The sequence below is a fragment of the Vigna angularis genome, chromosome 3 (genome assembly GCF_016808095.1).
Source record: "Vigna angularis cultivar LongXiaoDou No.4 chromosome 3, ASM1680809v1, whole genome shotgun sequence".
Lineage (NCBI taxonomy): Eukaryota > Viridiplantae > Streptophyta > Magnoliopsida > Fabales > Fabaceae > Vigna > Vigna angularis.
In genome coordinates, this window is record NC_068972.1 from 15,159,439 (window position 1) to 15,182,429 (window position 22,991).

The window sequence follows — 22,991 nt, forward strand, 5'->3', positions numbered from 1 at the left end:
CTCATGTGGAATTTTGTCCGGTCGCTCATGCTAAAATCCGGGCTGAAAACACCGCCGGGTAGGGGGACAGCCAATACCCTCTCCCGATCCTTCTCTTTGCCCTTGTCCTTCCGGGCCTTCTTTGAAGCTGACCGAGACGAAGAACCCTCTTTGTCTTTGCGTCCCTCAACAGTAGGATCTTTTCTCTTTCGAGTAGGATCCGCGGAAGTCATGGCCGCCCCAGAGGTTGGACCTACCTGAACGGCCGCCAATTCAAGTGGTAGGCTAGAACCCGAAACCTTCACGCCTGAACCCCCGGCCTTATCAGTGGGGGGGACCCGTCCAGTCGAAGCGCCGGCAGGAGGCGGGCGCGGCACCTTTGGAACACTGGTTGGACGGGCGGTTGACGAGCTGGCCCCGGATTTCTTTCTGATGGTGAGGAAGTTGGATTTGCGGGGGCCCGGAGTCGTCATTAGTTCTGCAAAAAACAAAGAAATTCAGAAAAATTAACGTCAGTATGCGAAAAACGAGCACACCTAATGTGACAAGACCATACCGAACGCCTTTGGTCCACAATCCTCAAGACTAAGGCATTCAACTAAGTGACGGGCGGAGATCCGGCGGGGGAGGGTGTTAATGGTACGCACGGCCTCTAGGTCGCGTGCCGTCAAATCCCCGATAGAATTCGCCCTTATGCGCCGAGGGTCCCTCGTCCAATAGAAGGGGAACATCGGCCTCCCTTCACCATCGGAAAATTCGTAGAGGCCGGCTTTGTCAACGATTATTTTAAAATAATGTTGCTTAAAATTTTTGAAGGAGTCGGAGAAGGGGCGGAAAAAGGTCCTGTCCCGCACCGACCTAAACGATACCCAACCGCCAGAAGGAGAAGGGCGGACTGCGAAATAATAAAAGAAGACCGGGATGGTGGGAGTGACACCTACTGCCGAACACATCGCCATGAACGCCTGCACAGCCGCCCATGAATTGGGATGCAGCTGCGTGGGAGCCACATTAACTGCTCGAAGAACGGCCGTTTGAAATTCAGTAAAGGGCACCCGGATAAAAAGGTGGGTGAAGAAGGTCACGTACATGAAGAAGAAATCATATGGACTAGACCGCCCATCATGAAAGACCCTTTCGTTTAATAAAGTCACCCCGGCACGAATTAACTTCGAATCCTCCACATCCCGGACGATATGGGTATGGCGGACTCTCCATTCTAACTCCTGGCGATAAGCATAGCAGGAAGCATACCGGCTGGGAACGACGGGTGCCAACTCAGATACCACCGTCCCTTGACCATCCGGCTCGAAGGGCGACCCGACTACGCGAATACCGCCTTTAAGCAGGAACAGTGCCACGCCGTGGAAGATACGATCGTTGGTTAAGACTGGTGACTCAGGGCCCCCCCCCCCCCCCCCCCCCCCCCCCCCGGAAGACCCAACCGCCTCCTCCAAAAAATAAGAAGAAACCGAGCTAGGAGAATCGCCGCTGTCGCCTCGCGCAGACCCCTCCCGGACTCCGCCCGACGACCCAGAACCTGACTCGATGGACACATATGCCATTTATTACCTGAGGGAAAAAGAATCTTGAGCTCTTGAGTAATGAAGATAAGTGAAAATGACATCGTCTAAATCCGCTATTTATAGGAAAAAGTTAGTAACCGTTGGGTGTATCCTGGCCGTCTAGATTTAGCACGACCAACGCTCCGGATTTGGCGACGCTTCACCTTCCGTCAATAAGAGCGCGCCACGTGTTTTCCCGCCCAAAATCCAAATTCGAAAAGCCCACTGGATAAAGCCCAATTGCGGGTTCCTGACCCAAAGCGCGCCGTATCCAAAATCCTACGTTCACTACGTGCACTAGGACTTGGGGGGCTTGTGTACCAGGGAGAGCCGGGCGCCGTACAAAGGACGCCCGTGAGGCGACGGGCGCCGCCCAAAGGACGCCCATGTCACACCCGCCACAGACGAATGCTCGACCGCCCAAGTCTTGGCCGCCCAACTAGGGAGAGCCGGGCGCCGTACAAAGGACGCCCGTGAGGCGACGGGCGCCGCCCAAAGGACGCCCATGTCACACCCGCCACAAACGAATGCTCAACCGCCCAAGTCTTGGCCGCCCAAGTAGGTACGGATTGAACCTAGACCGTACAAACTCTCCTACACCAGCTAATGTTCGGCGTCGCACGTATGGACGCCCACTAATGAGGTCGGCCGACCATCTCGGTGCCTACGCCGACCACCGGGGTAGAACCTCTGTCTCTAAGAGAAACTTTGAAGAACTCACAAGGAATTCCATCACCACGAGACAGTGCCGCACTCTCCATGCTGACAAAAACTGTTCTACAGGATGACGCCGAGAGACGAACGTTTGGTATCACGAAGTGCCGGGCGACCGCATAGGAGATCGTCCGCCCAACGAAGTGTCGGGCGACCGCATAGGGGATCGTCCGCCCAACGAAGTGCCGGGCGACCGCATAGGGGATCGTCCGCCCAATGTAGTGCCCGAGTCGTCCATAGGAAAGACGAACGCCCGTATCACTTGGGCGGACGCCCATATCACACTGACCGGCCAAATCACTAATCACTGTGGCTCAAGTAAATCGACCTGGTTTAGAGGTAAGTAGAAATTAGGAGCTATTGGGCTGATTGGGCCGTGATTAACCTTTCACTAATCCCAAAGCCCATAGCGAAAACTATAAATACAGGTTCACGGTGAGTGGTAGATAGGTTACATTGAATGCACATTTATTGCTATCCCTTGAGAAAAGCCATTGCTCTGAAACTGACTTTGGCATCGGAGAATCTTTTGTAGGTCTCCACCCCTCCGGGTCAAGAGGAAAGTCAAAGCTTGGGAAGAAGATCCGCCATTGAGAGAAGATCGAAAGAAGGTTGGAAGGTTCATAACCGCACTGCCCTACACATCCGAAACAGAAACTAATTTTGACAACACAAATTTCAACTTCCCAAACACCAACTATGATTCATGCACTCTCATATCCCAATTTGTTCAACTTCATATATTCAACTATGCATATCAAAACAACATATGAAAAAAAATTCAATCACAAGAGCTGATTCAGGTGCTATCTTTCAACATTTTTTAAACAAAATAATTTACATCAAAATTATGCAAATTTGATAAGTTCATTTTCTGCATCCAGGCTCTCAATGTATATTATCATAGCTCATTCGTTATGCATTTGAACTTAAAAATAAATCTCCACAGAACCAACTTTGAAATAGAAATGACAATTTAATTTTCACATATCTTAATCATTAAAAATTGCTAATGAAAATCTGTCGGCCAACTCATTTAAATGACTTTTTCATAGTTTTTGATGCTTGACAGAGATTACACCAAAGTAACTTCAAAGTACTCATGAAATTGAATACTAAGCCAGTTAAACACAAATTCAATAGATAATTATCAACAAAGCACTGAAATAACAATGCACATGGCTTTACATGACATGAATGAAATTCAACACCTGAATATTTTAAATAAATGAATTCACTTGATCAAAATGTGTAAACAGACACGAACATACCACAGGATGAATGAAACAGTGATCAACATATCATTTTCTCAACCAGGCATGAATATCTTCCACTTTCTGAATTTCAGTCACCCTTGCACTTACACATGTAATCCACTAAGTTGGAGTTTTAAGGGTTCTGACAAATATATTTTGTTGCAGAGTATATTTTATTCATTTAAAAATATTATAAATTCAATTTTAAAACTAGAATTGAGTTATGTTAAAAATCACCCCTAAACTGGTTTTGAAACTATATTGTTAAAGAAAGAAACTAACACTGCGTTATTCAATGGAAAAAGAGATGGATTAAGAATCAAAGAAACAAGAAATGGAAGAATAAAAAACAGCATAAACACTAGAAAAAGGAAAGTGATTTGGAAAAATATTATAGAGAATTAGATGCTACTGAATTATAAGCTCCAATTCCTCTCTCTTCCTCACTCTTCTCTCTCACTAAATGCCCCTCATGCCTCACCCTTTTTTCCTTTCTTTTCTTTCATCTATTGTGGTTTGGAGTTTTTTTTTATTTGTTCTTCTTTTCTTCAGCTGCGTAAATGGTGATGATGATTCAAAATGTAGGTAGCGTAGGGAATTAGTTAAAGCTATGAAAAACAAGTTTCTCCAAACTGGGTATTCCTCACTATTTATAAAAACAAAAACTTTAGACTAGCTTTTGGAATCTGCATTGGGTTCCCATAAGGATTAAGCGGGGAAGGATGAAGAACTTGTATTGGTTTAAAGAAATTTGATCTCTTCGGGGCAACCATAAAGGGAGAGGCTGAAGAAGAATTGAGTGTTGATTTGTCTCAATTGTTCATTGGGTCCAAGTTTGCTTTTGGGATGCATAGCAGGATCTATAGAGACATCTACAAGCACATGGACGTTGCAATTAAGCTGGTGAGTCAACTGGAGGAGGATGAGGACTTGGTTATTTCGCTAGAGCAGCAATTCACTTCTGCGGTTAATTTGCTCTTTCGTTTGCACCATCCAAATATCATCACTGTGAGTTCTCTTTCTTTAACCCTTTATCTTTGTTTCTGCATGGAACATAATAACTTTGATCCTCTTTCCTCACTCTTAGCCTTTGTTCATTTGGGGGAGAGGGATTCGGGGAGAGTGGGTGGATGGATTTGAGGGGATTTGAGGGTGAATTAATTGTTATTTATTTGAGTGAATTTGTAGGTAAATAAAAGTGTATTTGGAAGTAAAATTTATGAGAATTAGTGTAGGATTTGATTGATATGACAGATAAAAAAATTTGTTTAATTGGTAGAAATTGAAGATTACCAAAATGTCCCTAGTTATTAATGTAATATAAAATGACAATTGTTAAAGTTATATTTGATTGTAAAAAAGTTTATGAAGAGTAAAAATTTAACATTAATTATTATAATTAATTTTAATATTGTACAAATTTTATTTTAGTAAAATTAATTTTAATATTGTACAAAAATTTTAATATACATGTAATTGATATGTTCTACATTTTATTTCCACTTATTTATGTTTTATATATTTCTACCAAGTAATTGTATTATTGTCTACATATTGTCAATTTCTACCATACATGGGTGAACATCATTTCACAAAATTCAATAATTTATTTAATTAATATACTACTATATATCATTGCATGCTCACCCATGTATGGTAGAAATTAATAATATATAGATAATAATCATGCTACATCCATGCATGATTGATAGCATAAGATATCATATATTAATATCCACCACCAATTTCATATATTAGCTTATGAGCTCTGTCAAGCAAAAGCCTTGACTCTATATAGATGTTTCACATCCCTTGTAAGTTGGTATAGTGACAGAAACACATATGCATTCCCACTTATGTCATGACATATCCCAACTTTCTTCAGTAGACCAGGATTCCAAACCACCTCTCCTGCTTCCATAGTTGCATCCAAGAATTCTTTATCTCCAAAAACCTGTGGATTCCAGAAACATACAACTTTTGCATCTCCCCAAACCATTATAAAGTTCTTATTTGAGAAAACATATGTTAACAAGTGAATTAAAGTTATCTATGTAAAATAACCTTAGCTGCTTTGACAAGTGTAAGGGCTGTCCCTAGAGCTCCATGACACCAATGCACAAGAACATCACTCTTCCTATCATCTTCTCTAGCGGGATAGTTTCCACTGGAAAATCGATTGCTTATCATGTATTTCAGAGTTCCCTTAACGTCCTCAACTTCATCTGGCTTCAACTCCATATCCATTAGCACATGTATAATCCCAGCCCATCCATGCACAGCACCCCAATACTCATCCTCATACCATTCATACATCAATAGGCACCTTCCCTTTCTACCCATCCTCCTCCTCCTACACCTCCTCCAACCCCACCACTTCCTCCTCTGACACCACCACCATGTCTGCCACCAGGTTCTCCTCCGACACCACCAGCTCCTCCTTCAGCTCCACTACCTCCTCCTAAACCCTATCAGCACCACCTCCTACACCTCCTCCTTTACCACCAACAGCACCACCTCCGGTTCCAGCACCTCTAACTCCATCTTTGTGTCCACCTCCAACACCACTTCCCATACCACCTCCAATGTTGCCGCCATTATCAACTCCACCTCCAACACCACTTCCTGTACCATCTCCAACACTGCTTCGTGTACCATCTCCAACGCCACCGCCATTACCAACTTCACCTCTAACACCACCATATCCACTTTATGTGCCGCCTCCAACACCGAACACGAGGCATTCTTGAAATCCCATGAGAGCTGGAATCGAATACACACACGGGAGGAATCAAATACGCATTGTGTGAAATTTGTTCAAAGTAGTGGAACCGAATACACTTGAGATGGAACCGAATACAACAAGATGTGGATTTTCTCACCAGTAGAACCGGATACCCCATTTGTAGAACCGAATACACGGCCCTGAAGAACATCAAACTCTTCTTCAATGGCTGCTTCAAGGTTTCTTCATCTTCATTCATCAACCTCCTCAACATGAAGCTTCTTTCAAATCATCAATCAACACAGTTCTTTGAACGTAAATCGGGTGGAATCGAATAAGATTTAAAAGCTTAATATATTGTCATGGTATTTTACAAGTATCAATGGGAAAATATGTCATTTGAACATAAATCAGCGCAAATCTCCTCCATATATACGAGATTGTTAAAACACTCTCATCTCGTAAATCAACACATTTCTTTCCTCGCAAATCAACGTAAACGAACAACAAATATCTCGCAAATCAGCGCTCACTTTTACTCGTAAACAAACTTTTCCCTTGAAGTGAACACGACGTTAATGTTCTTTCATTAGTATTATTCCCTTTACCATTTTTTTCTCAGTGATTAAAAGAATATATAATATTTCCCCCCCTCATAACCATTTTGTCTGGTTTAGAGGTGCAAGTATTGCGAGATGTTATAGATAGAAAAAATCGTGTATACGCCTAACCGCTCCATGATGTGGTGGTACAGTGGTACTCCTTCTCTTTCTTGCTAATCGAAAAATGTCATGTCATTGACCTTCTCTGAGGTTGTTAGTGTGTTTTTTTTTTTGTGTGGTTGTTGTAGAAATTTTAGTTTTTAATTGTAGGGAAATAAAAAGAGACAAATAAATGGGGACATGTGATTTGAATACCGAGGGTGTTGTGCCTTCGTTTGAAGACTTTTGGTGTAGTGTGAAATTTTGTGAAAAGTTGAATCAATTATTAGTAAAAGGAAATTATGCAGAAAATATGATTTTACTGCATGCCCCGAGCAAAAGGTGTTTTAGCAGGTGAATTCATTTTCTTTGAAGTAGATATGTGGCATTGTGGACTATCATATGAATGGCAGGCTAATATAAGAGTTGCTTTTTAATAGAGAAGACAGAGCTTTGTGTGTAAAGTTTTCAACTGGTGAATATAATAAAGAAAATAATTAAAACATGATATGTATTGGTTATGCAGTTTGTTGCAGCTTACAAGAAACCTCCTATGTTCTGCATTATTACTGAATATTTGGTCGGGGGTTCCTTGAGAAAATACTTGATTCAGGAAGGACCACATTCGGTTCCTCACAACGTTGTTCTTGTTGAGGGTTAGTCTCGAGACTAGGTCTTTTACTCTTTGGGGGATGGGAAGCTTGGATATGTAGAATGCATAGTAGGGTGAGTTGGAGAAGGAGTCGCAGGAATGAGGAGGCTGAGTTGACTCGGTGAGGAGGAGAGTTAGAAGGGAAGAGGTGATGAAGAATGTAGTGGAAACTGAAGAGGGAGGGAGAGCCATGAGGTTGCGAAGTGTGTTGATTGTTGGTAAAACAAAGACAGAGATGTTGTTTTGAAAAGTAAATTCAAAACTAACAAAGTAATTATTTTATGCTGCAAAATACTGACAAAAGATTGCTTTGCACAGAGAGAAAAAAAAAGTTAACGTCGTTCATGCGTATTTAACGAAAGGAACGAAGTTGATGTAAAATTTAATAAGTGAGGACCAATTTTAAGCACTTTTAAAACGAGGGACGAAATTGACATTATTCAGCAAAAGTGGGGACAAAATAGGCTATTAAACCTTAAAGTAATTATGGTAATTATAATATGGAAATAGTTTTATTTATACAAGAATTTTTTATAAGTTTTTATTTTTTTTTAGTAGTTATTTATAAAAAATAATGTTTTAAATATATTAATTATTTTATTTATATTTTTACTATTCATTAATTTAAAATGAAATACTTTTGATTATTTTTTAAATTTATACATTTGTTAAAATGTTTAGGCTAATTACTTATTACTAAGTCTAAATTTATTGGAAAGTTATGATATAATTTCTTTTAATGTAGTAGTGTAAGCATAAAATAAATTTGTATTCTCACTTTCCTTGACCCAAATCATGAAATAAATAATTTATAGGTTTAATAATTTTGATAGTCTCTATTTACGTTGGATCTTCTCAAATAAGTCCATTTCTTATTTTTTCTTCTTCTGCAATTGGGTGCTTAAAAGTGAAAAACCATTGCAATTGCGTCTCTGCTGTTAAATTGGATTAACGGGATTAAATTTAAGCTGAGCTGACTTGTGACTGTGAGGTGGAGTCATTAATTAATGTAGTGAAGTGGAATCATTAATTAACGTGACAGATGTAGAGTCATCAAATTAAGCTGAGTTGTCACCACATTTTGCCATGTTATCATTTTCAATCTTTTTTCAAATCAGAAATCCTATGAGTCCATGACAGTCACGTAGAGAAAAAAGTGACTGATTACTGATTTTTTTGCCAGTACATAATTAACTCCATTTCTACAAAATTAAGAAAAGAGAATTGACTAAAGCAAATTATAACAAGTGTAGACGAAATTGAATTTTTTTTAAAAAGTAAAACTAACTTTACACACTGATTAAAACTAGAAACAAAGAAAACAATTATATATATATATATATATATTACCCAAAGATAGACCTTTATACAGAAAATAATATTCAAGATATAACTTAAATACTTCTGATATTAGAATAAAGATAATATATATCGCACATCCATATGATGCTCAAATAAACAAGAAAACATTGTGATGTGATGTATATAAATAATATAGTGAATATGAACTGAATTATAGCTTATGAAAAAATATCACGTATATTTATAATGTTTATGGGTCATGAAGTCTCTTATAAAATAGATGATATTAATAAATAATAAAAACTTCTTGTACGTGTGATAAAATAGTAATAATATATCATTTAATTAAATTAATAATATATATATTTTATTTGATATATGATATAAAGTATATTTATAATATTAATATATCATTTAATAAACTATGAGATTTGACTATATATCTTTTTCTTATTTATATATGATAACGAAATTAACAAATATCTCTTTTAATATTATTTATTCAATAATATATTATTGAATTATATTATTTAGTATAATTGTTGGGTTGGATAAGTAATATATATATATATATATATATATATATTATAAAATAAAGGGTTAAATGTGTTTTTTGTCTCTTAAGTATCACACGATTTTGAATTTAGTTCCTATTCAAAATTTTGATGGTTTTAGTCCTCATAGTTTTAAAACTCTTACTATTAGACCTTAAAATTGGACGGCAACACCAATCGCCACCGGGGCCATTGCTGGTCGTGGCGTCGATTTCTCCCTCCTTGCCTTTTGTTCGCGCGCGCGAGAGAAGCTCTCTCGTTCCTTCGCCAATCGCCGCCTGAGAGAGCTCAGCTTCCGCGAGCCACAAACTAGGATGGTCACTGCCGACGCCGTCCTCGACAACCGGTCAGAGTTGTGAGGATTGGTCTCCCCTTCCCTTGATTCCGCATGGCCTAAAAGTAGGGGTTATCATTCCCATTTCGGCGAAGCAGACGGCCGCCAACGTCCACTGTTTCGCGCCGTCAACACCTGCTCCATGGCATTCCAGAAAACGCGAGACCCAGAATCACCTGAAACTCAGACAAAACTAGAAAACGCGAGCAACCCCAATCGCAAATCGCACCGTGTCGGAAGATGCACACCGAGTTCGCTCCGACCAATCGAGAACCATGGCCAAGCGAAATCCCAAATCGCGAGTGCTGCGACGAACCCTAAATCGCCTAAGTCTCTCCGCCATCGCGCCTTCATCTCGTAAGCTCCCCTGCAGCGACGCCCATCCTCCATCAACGCCACCTTCAACGCGCAAAATCCTTGCAAGCCGCGACATCCTCCCTCGCATCATCACCGTCATCCAGAGGCGTCATCACCTGCAACAGACCTGCAAATCCAAAAACACAGCAGAAACTCCATCGCCACCTGCAAGAGAGCAACCCTTCCGCGTTCTTGGCTTATGACGACGTAAGATAGAAGAGCAAAATCGTGGCGGAGGTGCAGGGGCAAGTTTCCCCAATCTGGCAAACCCTAGTTTAGGGTGGAAGGGGGAGTGACACGTGTCAGGTTCTTATTGGTCAGCTAAAAAGAAAAACAATGTGACAAAGAATGAAGAGACAAGCTGGCATAATACGTGACCTCGCCGTTTGCCACATCTACTAAAAGTTAATGCTGTCTAATTTTAAGGACTAATAGTAAAAGTTTCAAAACTAAGAGGACTAAAAACCATCAATGTTTCAAGTAGGGACTAAAACCAAATTCGTGTGATAACGAAAAACATATTTAACCCTAAAATAAATTATATGATTTATATTTTACATTAAAAAAGAGAGTATATTTTGAAAGATAATGTGAAAATCATGTTGACTTCAAAATGGAATGATTATATTGGATACTCTATAGTTGAAAGGTTTTATACATTAGTTCTTACCAATTTATATTTTTATCAAAATGAGAATTTTTTGTTGTAAAGATTGTGTGGAAAAATAAAAAGATTTACTATTGCGAATATTTATATTTACTTTGGAGTTTTTTTTGGTTATTATTTTGAGTGTAAAGATTATGCGATTAATTTGGAATAAAAAACTATGCAAAAATAAAAACAATTTAATTAAAAGATTATTCCAAAAATAGTTATACAAAATAGTATTTAGAAGCTGGGTTGAGAGAAGAGGGCCGTTAGAGTTAGCGTAGAAGGACTACAAAGTTATTAGACGACAGTCGTTTATGGAAAAGGCCAATTCTGTTGGTAGTGTGGTACAGTATTCTGCGGTGCAAGAAAAGTAAAGGTGTTACAAATATTAACCGCTGAAGAAGTGGCCACCTACAAGCACCGTCTACTCTAGGGTACACCACCATACTTTCCTTCCTTAGGGTTTTTGTTTTCACTCCAACGCCAATCTCTCACTCTTTCCCTTCTCCATATTAGACTCTTGCTGCTCCCATCACCCATGGCAAAACCCTCTTCTGGAACAGTCAATCCTCACAGCCGCACCGGAGTTCGTATCGTCGTCGCTGGAGACCAAGGCTCCGGAAAATCCAGCCTCATCATCACCGCGGCGGCGGATAATTTTCCAGTGAATGTGCCGCCGGTTTTGCCTCCCACACGTTTGCCGGAAGATCTCTATCCGGATCGAGTACCTATCACCATCATCGACACCTCCTCTCGGTACGGTCTCTTTTTGTTTGTCAGATTTTATTTCAAGTAAAGTGTGACGCGGTTTTGGATTGGGTTAGCCTGTGTGTGATTCGTTTTATTCTTTCTCCAGTTAAGAGCCGAAAGTCATATAGAGATGATTGAAGTTATGCTTTCTCTTTTTAATTTAAGATTCATAGGCCTTATAACATCTGGTTGAAGTGGAACGGTTTGATTAGCAGCGCTAGGTTTTGTTGTTATTGTTTTAATTGGATGTTTTTTCGTCGTTAAAATTTTTAAACCTTTTGGTAGTATTTTGTCGTATTTTCTTCCTTGAAACCGAAGAGCTATATTGTAATGATCCAAATAAATGCACTCTTATGCTTATAGATTTGTCTTGAGTTCAGTTTGTTTGAAAATATTAATATCTTTTTTTACATTGGCCAGCGAAATAAAAAAAAAAAGTAATTATTTCTCAAAGTAGTTTCTAGCAAAACATGCACAATTGATTTATTGTTGAGTTGATGTCGATCCTAAGTCTGAATGTCTTCATTGGTTCATTCTATTATTTGTTTTTTGTATTGTTGTTATTGCAGTTCTGAGCATAGTGATAAAGTTGCTGAAGAATTGCAGCGAGCTGACACAGTAGTCCTTACATATGCATGTGATCGACCTGAGACACTTGAAAGTCTGAGTGCATTTTGGCTTCCACATCTTCGCAAATTAGAGGTCCTGATCTTTTTTTATCGTCTTAGAAGTTTAGAGGAAAAAGGGCGGCGAGAAGTAAATATTCATAAAGAATGGATGGGGAATGACCCAACTAGATTATTGCATATTGTTCAAACCAGATATGTTATTTTCTTGTGTGAAAAGAACATAACTTGTACATGCTTGCATACATCTTTTCATTTCACAGCTTAATCGTATTCACATAATATATTTGTCTATTCAGTTTTGGTGTATGTATGCATGGATGTTGATATTTGAATTTAATGAACAGGTGAAAGTTCCAGTTATAGTAGTTGGTTGTAAGCTTGATTTGAGGGATGAAAATCAGCAGGTGAGCTTAGAACAGGTGATGTCGCCCATAATGCAACAATTTCGAGAGATTGAAACTTGTATTGAGTGTTCAGCATGTAGGCATATTCAGGTATCTTTTACACCAACCATTGGTTTGACATCATATTATTAAGTTGCTGATTAATTGTATTTGGATTTCGTTTCATGCATTGCCTATTAAATTTCCTTATTGAAGGTCCCCGAAGTTTTCTACTATGCACAAAAGGCCGTTCTTCATCCAACAGCTCCATTATTTGATCAAGAGTCGCAAACCCTAAAGCCTAGATGTGTGCGAGCCTTGAAGCGGATTTTTATCCTCTGTGACCATGACAGAGATGGTGCCCTTAGTGATGCTGAACTGAATGACTTTCAGGTTGGATTCCCCTTTTAAGATGACAATATTAAGCAAAAAAATTGAGTCATTTATTATCAAGTATAATAGTCTGCCACCTTATTAGCATTTTTGCGTTATGTTATGACAAGATAGTTATATATTTGAATTGTGAAAAAGCTATCAAAACATTCAACAGGTTAAATGTTTCAACGCCCCTTTGCAACCATCTGAAATTGTGGGTGTAAAGAAGGTTGTACAAGAAAAAATGTCTGAAGGGGTGAATGAACGTGGGCTTACTTTGACTGGATTCCTATTTCTTCATGCCCTTTTCATAGAAAAAGGGCGTCTTGAGACAACATGGACTGTGCTAAGGAAGTTTGGATATAATGATGATATCAAACTTGCTGACGATCTAATTCCACCTGTAAAACTTGCCCCTGATCAGGTATTTCTTTGGAGATGAATTGTGACACTGGTTTATTTGTTCTACCTGTCTGAAATCAATTTGTGGATGACTGGGTATTTTTTATCTTGTTTTGATTAAGATTGACTTTAATGTCTGCAGAGTGTGGAGCTGACAAATGAAGCGATTGAATTTTTAAAGGCAATTTTTGATGCATTTGATGGTGATAGGGTATGTTAATTCTTTTCAATTATTTTCACCGATGATTCTATTATGATGCAAGTTGCAAGTAGTAACTTGCCTAAGTCTATTTTTATTTTGGGAAATATTTTTTTGTTACCCCAGGATGGGATGTTACGACCTCGTGAACTTGAAGAATTGTTTTCTACTGCCCCTGAAAGGTAGATTGCTTTTTGTCATATTATCTGCCGTTCTATAATAGATTATTTTGCATTGGTTTCTTCTTGAATTGGTAATGGAGCACTGTGATGCGGAATTAATCATATTTTGTTATTTTTTCAAATTTACACATGCTATGATCTGTTACTTACCTAAGATGCAGAACTGATCACAAGTGTGGTTAAATTGTATCCTTAGGTAAATTTAGCAACCTGGAACCGTATTATGCTTCTGCAACCTTAAGTACTGAAAAGTTTGAGTCTTCTTAGGTTTTTGAATTAGCATGATATATTTTCTATTTATAATATTCTGAACCTTAGGATACATTTATACAATATGATAAGAATTTTTTTTTTCTGAAACGTAATATTTTAGTTGAATCAATGTTGTACTAGAGCTCTCTTTCAAATTATATCAGATCTAAGCAAATCAGATCAGGATATGCTTTCTATCAACGAAGAGTAAAAGTTACAAGATATATACTTATAAGATTTTAATATTGAGTCCCCCCTGTCCACCTGAGCTATGTTCAACCCCCACCTACCATGTGGGGCTTTTCCTTGGAAGTTGACTGGTGCACAAACTACAGTTTGCCTAGTCGGGCCACACTTTAGAGTAATATAGTATTAAGAAACAAACAGAAAAACAAGCAAGGAGAGCTACCAAATATTTGGTAGTCTCCTTTGTAAACAAGACAATCCATATAATGACATAATTATTATGTTTTGAGAAATTATGATGATTGGTATGTATAGACTATATGATGTGATATATGATTTCTAGATGAAGTATTTGTATGCCTTTATGAAGCATTTTTAAAAACCCAGTCCATATCCAATTCAAATTCGATGAAATAGATTGGGCTGTATTTCATTAATTGGATCAAGTGAATTTGGATTTATTTAGTCTATTTTTAAATTTACGTTTAAATTAGATTAAATCCATATCCATTTAATTTGGATAAAATTGGCATTAAAATCGAGACTATTATTTCTGATAAATTAATCTATTTTATTTGAATTAACTGTTATATTTTTCAATAAATAATTAATATATTTATCACGATTAAATTGTAAAGTTTGGGAAAAGGAATGATCGTATGCAGTGGCAAGTGGCAGTTTTCTCAACGGACAGTGACAAACTGAATGTGATATACCTTCCTTGATACTAATTTGGGAATGAAAACACGAGCAATGATGTTTCAGAGAACATTATCTCTCAGCTTATTTGTATGTGTGTATGAGTTCTTACGTTATTAGAGATACAATGGGTAGATACAGACAGCTTTTTAGCCTTCCCATAGTTGAACAAAAGATAAGTTAGCCTATTCTGGCGAATTAAAGTATTCCAACATAAACATTCCCAACTCGAAGAAAATGACAGAAATGAGATTGTTTTTTGTAAATTATGTTTAAGATTATACTGATGACTATCATGTAATTACGAGACTTGTATAAATGCTATAAGTTTTAGGTTGTTATTATGTTGTTTTTAAATATATTTGTTTTTTCTTTCTTTCAATATATGTGTGTTGGTTTCTGCCAGTGGTAGTTATTCATTATTGATGACATTTTCGTTGAAGTGTCTAGACCTACTATAGTATGAAGTTGCATGCTCTTTTCAATAATGGATTGCCATCATTTTGGCTTTTTCAGCATTAGTTTGTTATACATCCGAGCTTGTAGTTCTGTCTAGCTTGGTTGTTTAATTTTTGAAGGTTATTCTGTCGCCTTAAGGTTTGACATTTGAAGATTTCTGAATTGATCATAGTATTGTTCTGTTATAAATTTCTTATGTTCTCAACACTGAACCCTCTTTGGAGTCTACCTGATCCACTCTATATTTCTGTTGTCCTAATGGTTAGAGTTTTATCTAAATTTTCTTGATTTAGTTCAGAACTTTTGAAGACTTCTAAATTGTTCATATTATGATTTGGTTTTCAATTTCTTATCTTCTTAACCATGAACCCTCTTTGGAGTCCTCCTGATGTACTGTCTATTTCTGTTATCCCAATGGGTTAAGTTTGATTTAAATTTTCTCCTTTAAATGTTCTTCCTGTGAATTTGATCTTGAAACCTGTTATTTTACCTCGTAACAGTCAACAGTCAGGTTAGATAACTTAACCTTAATAAAAATGCTGTTCAAAACAGCTTGTGTTATCAGGTAAACCAGGTCAGGAGTCTTGATAGAAATTGGACTTGGAAGTATTCCAGTGTTATATATGATATTTTATTGTTTTGATTTGCAGTCCTTGGACTGGAATTCCATATGAAGATGCTGCAGAAAGAAATGCATTTGGAGGACTATCACTGGATGCATTTTTGTCAGAGGTGAGCAAGTCTTTTTATCTTTATCGGTCTACCCTGCATATTGTTGAATGTTAGTTTTAGAAAATTGTTGGCTGCTCTTAAGAGTTTTATCACTCATGAATTTGTATGCATCAAGAATCAAGGTTGCATAGTTTTACTTGCTCCATTGTGGTTACGTGTTCCGTTAGTTTATATAATTTAAATATGTATTCTATAACTGTATATCTGGGGTGTGTGTCTTACAATTGCTGATAGCATTTTATATGCATTGACATTGATTGTTGATTGTTTTAACAAAATTTTAATTTTTTCTTTACAGTGGTCACTTATGACACTTCTAAACCCAACTTTTAGTATGGAGAATCTGATTTACATTGGTTATCCTGGTGATCCATCATCTGCTATCCGTGTGACAAGGAGGCGGCGTTTGGATCGCAAGAAGCAACATTCAGACAGAAACGTTCTGCAGTGCTTTGTTTTTGGGCCTAGGAAGGCTGGGAAATCTGCATTATTGAATTCTTTTATTGGAAGGTTTTTCCTTTTTTGTGTTACCTTTAAGCTTATTGATATTATAATTTCCAACACTTATACCTTGTTGAATCAATAATGTAGGCCATATTCTGAAGGTTACAATCCAACCAATGAAGATCGTTATGGTGTAAATGTAGTTGATGTTTCTATGGTAAGTGATACCTGGTTGACATTTTTCAATAGCTGCTACTTACAGGGCAAAAAAACTATCTTTCTCATCTGTTTCAGTACCTGCCCCTGCTTCTATTTATTCATTTTATAAATCTGAGCTTTTGTTTTGTCTCTTAGTAAAGTATTTCTTTTTCAGGAAAACAAAAAATATCTTGTGCTGAGAGAGATACCAGAAGATGGAGTTAGGAAGCTCCTGTCCAATAAGGAGTCTTTGGCATCATGTGACATTGCAGTTTTTGTCCATGATAGGTGACATTAATATCAGAGATCATTATATGATCAAAGTCATGGATAAACTTTGTTACATAACTAGTATGAAAAATATTTAGGTCACTTTTGTGAAGTTCCATTGATCTACACATCTATTTCCTGTTCTCTTTTAGTATATGCATCAGTAGAGGATACATTTCACTGTTAAATAACTTATTTAGAAGAGGCCTCAAAGAGTTTTGGCATTACATGTTGCTGTGAAAATTCATGTTTTAATTGATTGTGTAGTATGCTTGATATTTTTAGCTTATATACTATATTTCAGCATCGAAATTCATAAGCGCTTCTAATAAATCTGCTGTGCATTTGGATGACTTCGTGAAAGAGATTGTATATTGAAAAGGAAGTAATTTCTGGGTGACCCGTTTTAGATTAACATTTGCGACTTTCAAACAAGTTTTAAACAACTTAGAAGTTAGTGCTCAAGATTTGCATTTTATGCATTAGAAGATCACTGTTTAAAATGGCAACTCGTCAACTGTATTTATAATTAATTATCATTTTGTGATCAGGTGGTGAGGACAACTCATTTCATGCCTGAAAAAAATGTATATATAGCTGACTAGATGTTCATTTCAGGTCTGATGAATCCTCCTGGAGAACATCATCTGAACTCCTGGTTGAAATTGCTAGTCATGGAGAAGATACCGGCTTTGAGGTGCCCTGCCTGATAGTTGCAGCTAAAGATGATCTGGATTCATTTCCAATGGCTATCCAGGAGTCCACTAGGGTATTTTTATTGACTTGTTCGTTTGCATTATTGTGTGCATATTACTATACATAATTATTAGACAAGAAACTTTTGAAGGGAATATGAAAAGCAACATAAATGCCAAATAGGCTTTTGTATATGTATCCTTTGATCATCAATAATTTAAGTGAGTAACTTTTGTATTTATGGGCAACAATTATATAAGTAATGGATGGATAAGCATAGTCACGAGTGTTTGAACAGATTATCAAGTAAATGTTTTTTTTCTTTTTATCGTAGCATGTGTAATTGTGATAGGTGTGCTTCTTGCTGAGAAATTTTAAAGCACTAGATTTGTCAACTGCAATGCCACTTTTGACATGTAAATGTGTTTTGTAGGTTAGTCAAGATATGGGAGTTGAGGCTCCTATACCCATCAGTGTCAAGTTAGGCGATTTCAATGGTCTGTTCCGCAAGATTGTAACCGCTGCTGAGCATCCTCATTTAAGCATTCCAGAAACTGAAGCTGGAAGAAGCCGCAAGCAGTACCACAGGCTTATTAATCGATCTCTAATAACTGTTTCAGGTATGTCAGCTTCAGGTTGACTAGCTTATTCCGTACAGTATGTCTTAAGGTTGTTTGAACTTCAATATTGTTTCCTAACTAAAAGAAAAGCGAAAGGGTGGCCCACAAGAAAGAATATTATATGGTTATAGAATTTTATTGGATATAATTAGAATATTATTTAGTTTTTAGTTTAATGTCCTAAAATTAATGTCCTAACGTTATTCACTTATCGGCACATTTTAGGTAATGAATGCACTCCTCTGTACCATTATCAATCAATGAATGAAGAGTATAATTGCTTTTTATTATAGTTTTTTGGTGAGCGTTGTAGCGCACGTAGCTTCTTATCAATATAAATATATTCTTATCAATTTAGGTTATGTTGGTCCGGGTGGTTGTGCAGTTGTTCATTGTAATTTCCCTATGTTCTCATATAATTACGTAAGCTTGTATTGTCTCTTAACTGTTTTATTTTTAAAGTATTATTATTTTCCTTTTTTCTTTCCTTTTTTCACCTGAGTTGGTCCTTTACTTTGTTTGTCTCTTGTTGGTTGGATGTTGCTCGGAATTTTGGGATTAGTTTGGCAATGAATTATTATCATTGAACAGAATGAAATGGTAGACACTGAGCATCGGAGTTTTCCATTATCAGTACTATAATTTATTTATTTATTCATTCATTTTTTTCATCTCGTTGTGCTTCTTGCTTTAGCGGTTTCTTGTCGGGTAGATTTTGCTTGGAATTTAGGGATGAATTAACAGATGAATCATCAAAATCAATGGTAGTTAAGGAGTCGCTGAATCCTACATTACAAGCTCCTATCTTTGGAGCTCCTTTCGGGTTTTTGTGATTCTGGTTTCAGCTTGTTTTGACAATTTTCGTTTTGGTGTGTTATTGAAGCTTTTATAAACAAAGAAGTGGAATATACTTTATTTTGAGCTTTGATTTGATAAGCAAGCAATCATCTTTAGATTATATGCTTCCTCCATTTGTTTCAACATTTAATGATTTTGCATCACTCATCATGCTGCAGTTGGAGCTGCAGTGGTCGTAGTTGGGCTGGCAGCCTACAGGGTATATTCTGCGAGGAAGAACGCGTCTGGTTGAAGGACAGGTTTTGTGAGTGGATCATTGTCCATTTGCCTTTATCAATAACCTGCTCCTGGTTAGATATGTCAAGTTCAACATTCAGTTGGCTTTTTTATGCCACCTGTTGTAGAGTTTGCTATTTTTACTTTACTTTTTATGAAATGGCTATCTTCAATTTTTATTTGCCAAGGTGGAATTTAGCGTTTTTTTTTCTACAATTTACTGTATGTTTCTTTTTTATTTATTAGGGGCTTCGTGGTAGTAACGTACACAATAATGGAAGCACTGGAAACTATGAAAAAATGAAAGCATCCTGTGTTGAAGTATGGATTATAGATTTATTTTTCTTTCCGTGCGGTATGAACCAACAATAGTCCTTTTCAGGTTCTGTCAAATATTCTAAAAATCATGGTTATATTCAGTGTAAGGATCGTTCACAGTATATACATTTAGTGTAGAAACGATTACAATAAAAATTAGATGTAAAATAAGTTACCATATAAATATAAATAGTTTGGTTGAATTTTTTAATAATCATTCAAACGGGGGAAAATTAATTAAGGAGGTAAGTAGACTTACCATTAAAAGGTGAATTTAGTTTATGCCTTTCCAATTTCTAAAGTTTGATTTATTATAATGAGTTGTGAACCAAAGAATGGCCTTTCTCGGGTTTTGTCAATTTCTTACGCTAATATGTGAATGCAATGATCGTATAATGTGCGTTGTTATGTGAGGAGTGAATGTTGTAGATGGTGTTAAGGCATGATAAATTTGAAAGATAATTGGGATAAATTTGGAATTTTATTTATCGTTATTATTTTTGAATTTTTAGATAATGTAACTAAAGTTATTTTGTTTTTTTCGATGTTTTTATTGGAGAACTGTTTTGGAACTATTATTTTTTATACGATTGAAGTTCTTAAAAATACGTTTTTGCGTTATGTTAAAGTTAAAACTTTTACCATGTAACATCCCAAATTTTAAGATGTCACGGGTTATTCAAAAACGGTAAAAATTTTAATTTTAATATAACGCAAAAATTTATTTTCAAAAAAACTCAACTATTAAACGAGCATAAAAAATAATAGTTTTAAAACATTTGTCCAATGAAAATAACGAAAAAAATAAAATGACTTCAATTACATTGTCTCAAAGTTAAAAAATAATAACTGTAAATAAAATTTCAAGTTTGTCCTTCGTCATTTCTCGAATTTATCATGTCTTAACACCATCTCCTCACGAATATCACACATTATACGATCATTGCATTCACATGCATACAAAATGTATGGGGTAAGGTAGTAAAATAATAATAATAATATGATATAAACATACTGATTAAATCAAACACTTTATACATAATTGTAATAATAATAGGATTTCTAATCTTCTAACATAACAACTCAATCAAATCAATTACTCGATTCTTGATGTCATCACTAACATCTCACATAGACTTTTGGTCCATCCACTCCTTAGCACCTATGCTAACTTCTTACTATACTCTTATAATAACACCACTATCACATAACATCACTTGGAGCATCTCAACCACTATGATCACCATCATAGATACGCCACCATCATTACTATCTCAGTCATGAAAAACACCATGAGCATCAGCATACCATAAACACCATAGTGGAAAAAATCAGTCACACTCTTGTACCCTACCTCATCGATTGTAATCGCTCCTACAATCTCCAATGTATATTTCCCATACAGATATAATCGAGTAGTTCCGCAATCTAGCTAAAGAATATGTAATCCTGCCATATAAGGACAAGGAAGACACCTTCACTCCATAACTCAATATCTTAATAACCTTCGAATGAACACTTCCTGCAATTGAAGCTTTTTCAGTTTGTTTCTTCTTTAACAAAATTACTTAGTTTGGATAAATTTGTCAATAAATACTTGTGAAAAAAATGGAATTAATTAGAAATCACACATAAACTAAAATGATTTTTATAATTTTTATTATAAGTTTTAAATTAATTACTAAATTTTAACTATGAAATTGTGTTTTTAAAAATAGTTAAACATGAGTGGTTTTAAATTATATACAAATAATTCAACTTTTCTATTGTGTTTCTTTTTTACCACTCTAAGAATAATTTTTCATATTATTAACTTACCTTCTTACTTTTGTAATATTAAATTATTAGATTTTAGGATCAGTTTTTAAGACTTTTGAAGCTATTTCTTCTTCTAAACAAATGTTATAATATAAGGTTTTATGGTACTTTAGGTGCATCTTACTATTTTTACTTTGTAAGACTTTATTATACTTTTTAATACAAATTTCTAATGAAATTCACAATTAAATGTTTTTTATTTATGCTTCAAGTTTTTAAATTTAAAAATAAATTGTTATCTTTGTAGTTCATAGTTTGATGTCATAGGAGTATATTTAAATAGAAATATCTTATAAAACTTATTTTGAAGTTATAAGAATGACTTTTGGATTAAAAATCTCCTAGTATATAGAAGTTTTCTATTACAAAAATAAATCTTATTAATAATTTTAAAGAAGTTCATTTTTCATATTTTAAATGTATTATTTAAAAACTTTTCCAATAAAAGTATTTCAAAACAAGTCACATTTAATTTCTAATATACTATTAAAAAAATTTTCAAATTACTGTCATACTATTCAATATTTGTTGTTGAATGTTTAAAATGAAATTAGGTTGTTAAAGGGTGTAACATCCCAAAAATACAGTATACAAGCATATCATAGAATATTCACAATGAACAATATTACAGTTCAGTCTAAGAGAAAAGATGTATGTTTATGACCGAACGACCTTACAACAATACTACTACAGAGTTTAAACTTTACAAAACAGAAGACTAAACCGAACGGTTTCAAAACTATGCGTATACCGATCGGATGCATAAAATAGAACTACTCTAACGACCGAACGGTCCTATGGTTCAACTTTTACTTCCACTTCTTCCAGAGCCTCTTCCAGCAAACACTCGTCCCCTTCTGCTCACATCCATAGGATGATCATTGCAACAGGAAGGATAACCAGACGGATAACATGACATGACAGGAAAGTAGGGTAAGCTTATGTAATTTAATTAATTCAGTAAAACATATAATTCACATAAATTTGAGATAAATCAATAGGTCAATCTTGCAACAACCAATCATACATTTCCATCCATAACCATACAGTAATGCATGCAATGACCGACCACTTTACTCTGACTGTCCTGACTGTATGAATTCTGTGTAGCTACGACGTTTGTGCACCCGGATGATGTAGTAGCTGGGATGCCCTCAACAGTTGTCACCCGAGGTTAGTCCGTTCCGCCCAAGTTCACCTTATGGACTAGGACCTCTTGTCATTCTCACACATGACTTACTCCTCTCTACTTGAGAATGAGTAATCACAGAATATCAGGATAAACGCCAACTAAGCATAACCATATTCATACTCTACCATTCCAATAACCAACCATGAGATATTCCTCCTTGGAATATTTTTTCATATCCATAATATTCCATTCATATCACATTTTAAATATCATCATACTCCATCATCAATACATTCAAACTGAACCAAGAAAACAAGATCCCATCTTAGAATAGAACTGAAAGAAATAACCTCCATCTTGGAAGTAAGACTGAACAAGAGAA

The 22,991-nt window shown here is 36.2% G+C and overlaps 2 protein-coding genes across 3 annotated transcripts; one reads left to right on the forward strand and one right to left on the reverse strand.

Annotated features, from left to right (window-relative positions):
* Positions 1-5,285: 5,285 nt before the first annotated feature.
* LOC108345500 (lanC-like protein GCL2) lies at positions 5,286-5,830 on the reverse strand. The gene is made up of 2 exons (XM_017584078.1): positions 5,579-5,830; positions 5,286-5,468 (listed from the first exon to the last, which is right to left on the reverse strand). The coding sequence occupies exons 1-2, from the start codon at positions 5,828-5,830 to the stop codon at positions 5,286-5,288; spliced, it is 435 nt and encodes a 144-aa protein (XP_017439567.1).
* Positions 5,831-11,036: 5,206 nt separating this feature from the next.
* LOC108345740 (mitochondrial Rho GTPase 1) lies at positions 11,037-19,665 on the forward strand. Of its 2 annotated transcripts, XM_017584473.2 has the most exons (15): positions 11,037-11,225; positions 11,308-11,547; positions 12,111-12,243; positions 12,515-12,664; positions 12,770-12,946; positions 13,104-13,352; positions 13,473-13,541; positions 13,656-13,711; positions 15,958-16,039; positions 16,338-16,549; positions 16,631-16,700; positions 16,857-16,969; positions 17,570-17,720; positions 18,081-18,267; positions 19,284-19,665. In XM_017584473.2, exons 2-15 carry the CDS (start codon positions 11,330-11,332, stop codon positions 19,355-19,357), a joined length of 1,941 nt encoding a protein of 646 aa, XP_017439962.1. In that variant the 5' UTR covers positions 11,037-11,225; positions 11,308-11,329; the 3' UTR covers positions 19,358-19,665. The 2 variants fall into 2 exon arrangements, with proteins under 2 accessions (XP_017439962.1, XP_052730174.1); XM_052874214.1 differs by having other exon boundaries at positions 11,050-11,547.
* Positions 19,666-22,991: the final 3,326 nt, after the last annotated feature.

Excerpts from the sequence above, each read along its gene's own strand:
- LOC108345740 (XM_017584473.2), top strand. The coding sequence starts at position 11,330 with ATGGCAAAACCCTCTTCTGGAACAGTCAATCCTCACAGCCGCACCGGA. Across the intron at positions 12,244-12,514 it reads CACATCTTCGCAAATTAGAG|GTGAAAGTTCCAGTTATAGT; the intron begins GTCCTGATCTTT and ends TTTAATGAACAG. Across the intron at positions 13,712-15,957 it reads TTTTCTACTGCCCCTGAAAG|TCCTTGGACTGGAATTCCAT; the intron begins GTAGATTGCTTT and ends TTTGATTTGCAG.
- LOC108345500 (XM_017584078.1), bottom strand. The coding sequence starts at position 5,830 with ATGTATGAATGGTATGAGGATGAGTATTGGGGTGCTGTGCATGGATGG. Across the intron at positions 5,469-5,578 it reads CACTTGTCAAAGCAGCTAAG|GTTTTTGGAGATAAAGAATT; the intron begins GTTATTTTACAT and ends TGGAATCCACAG.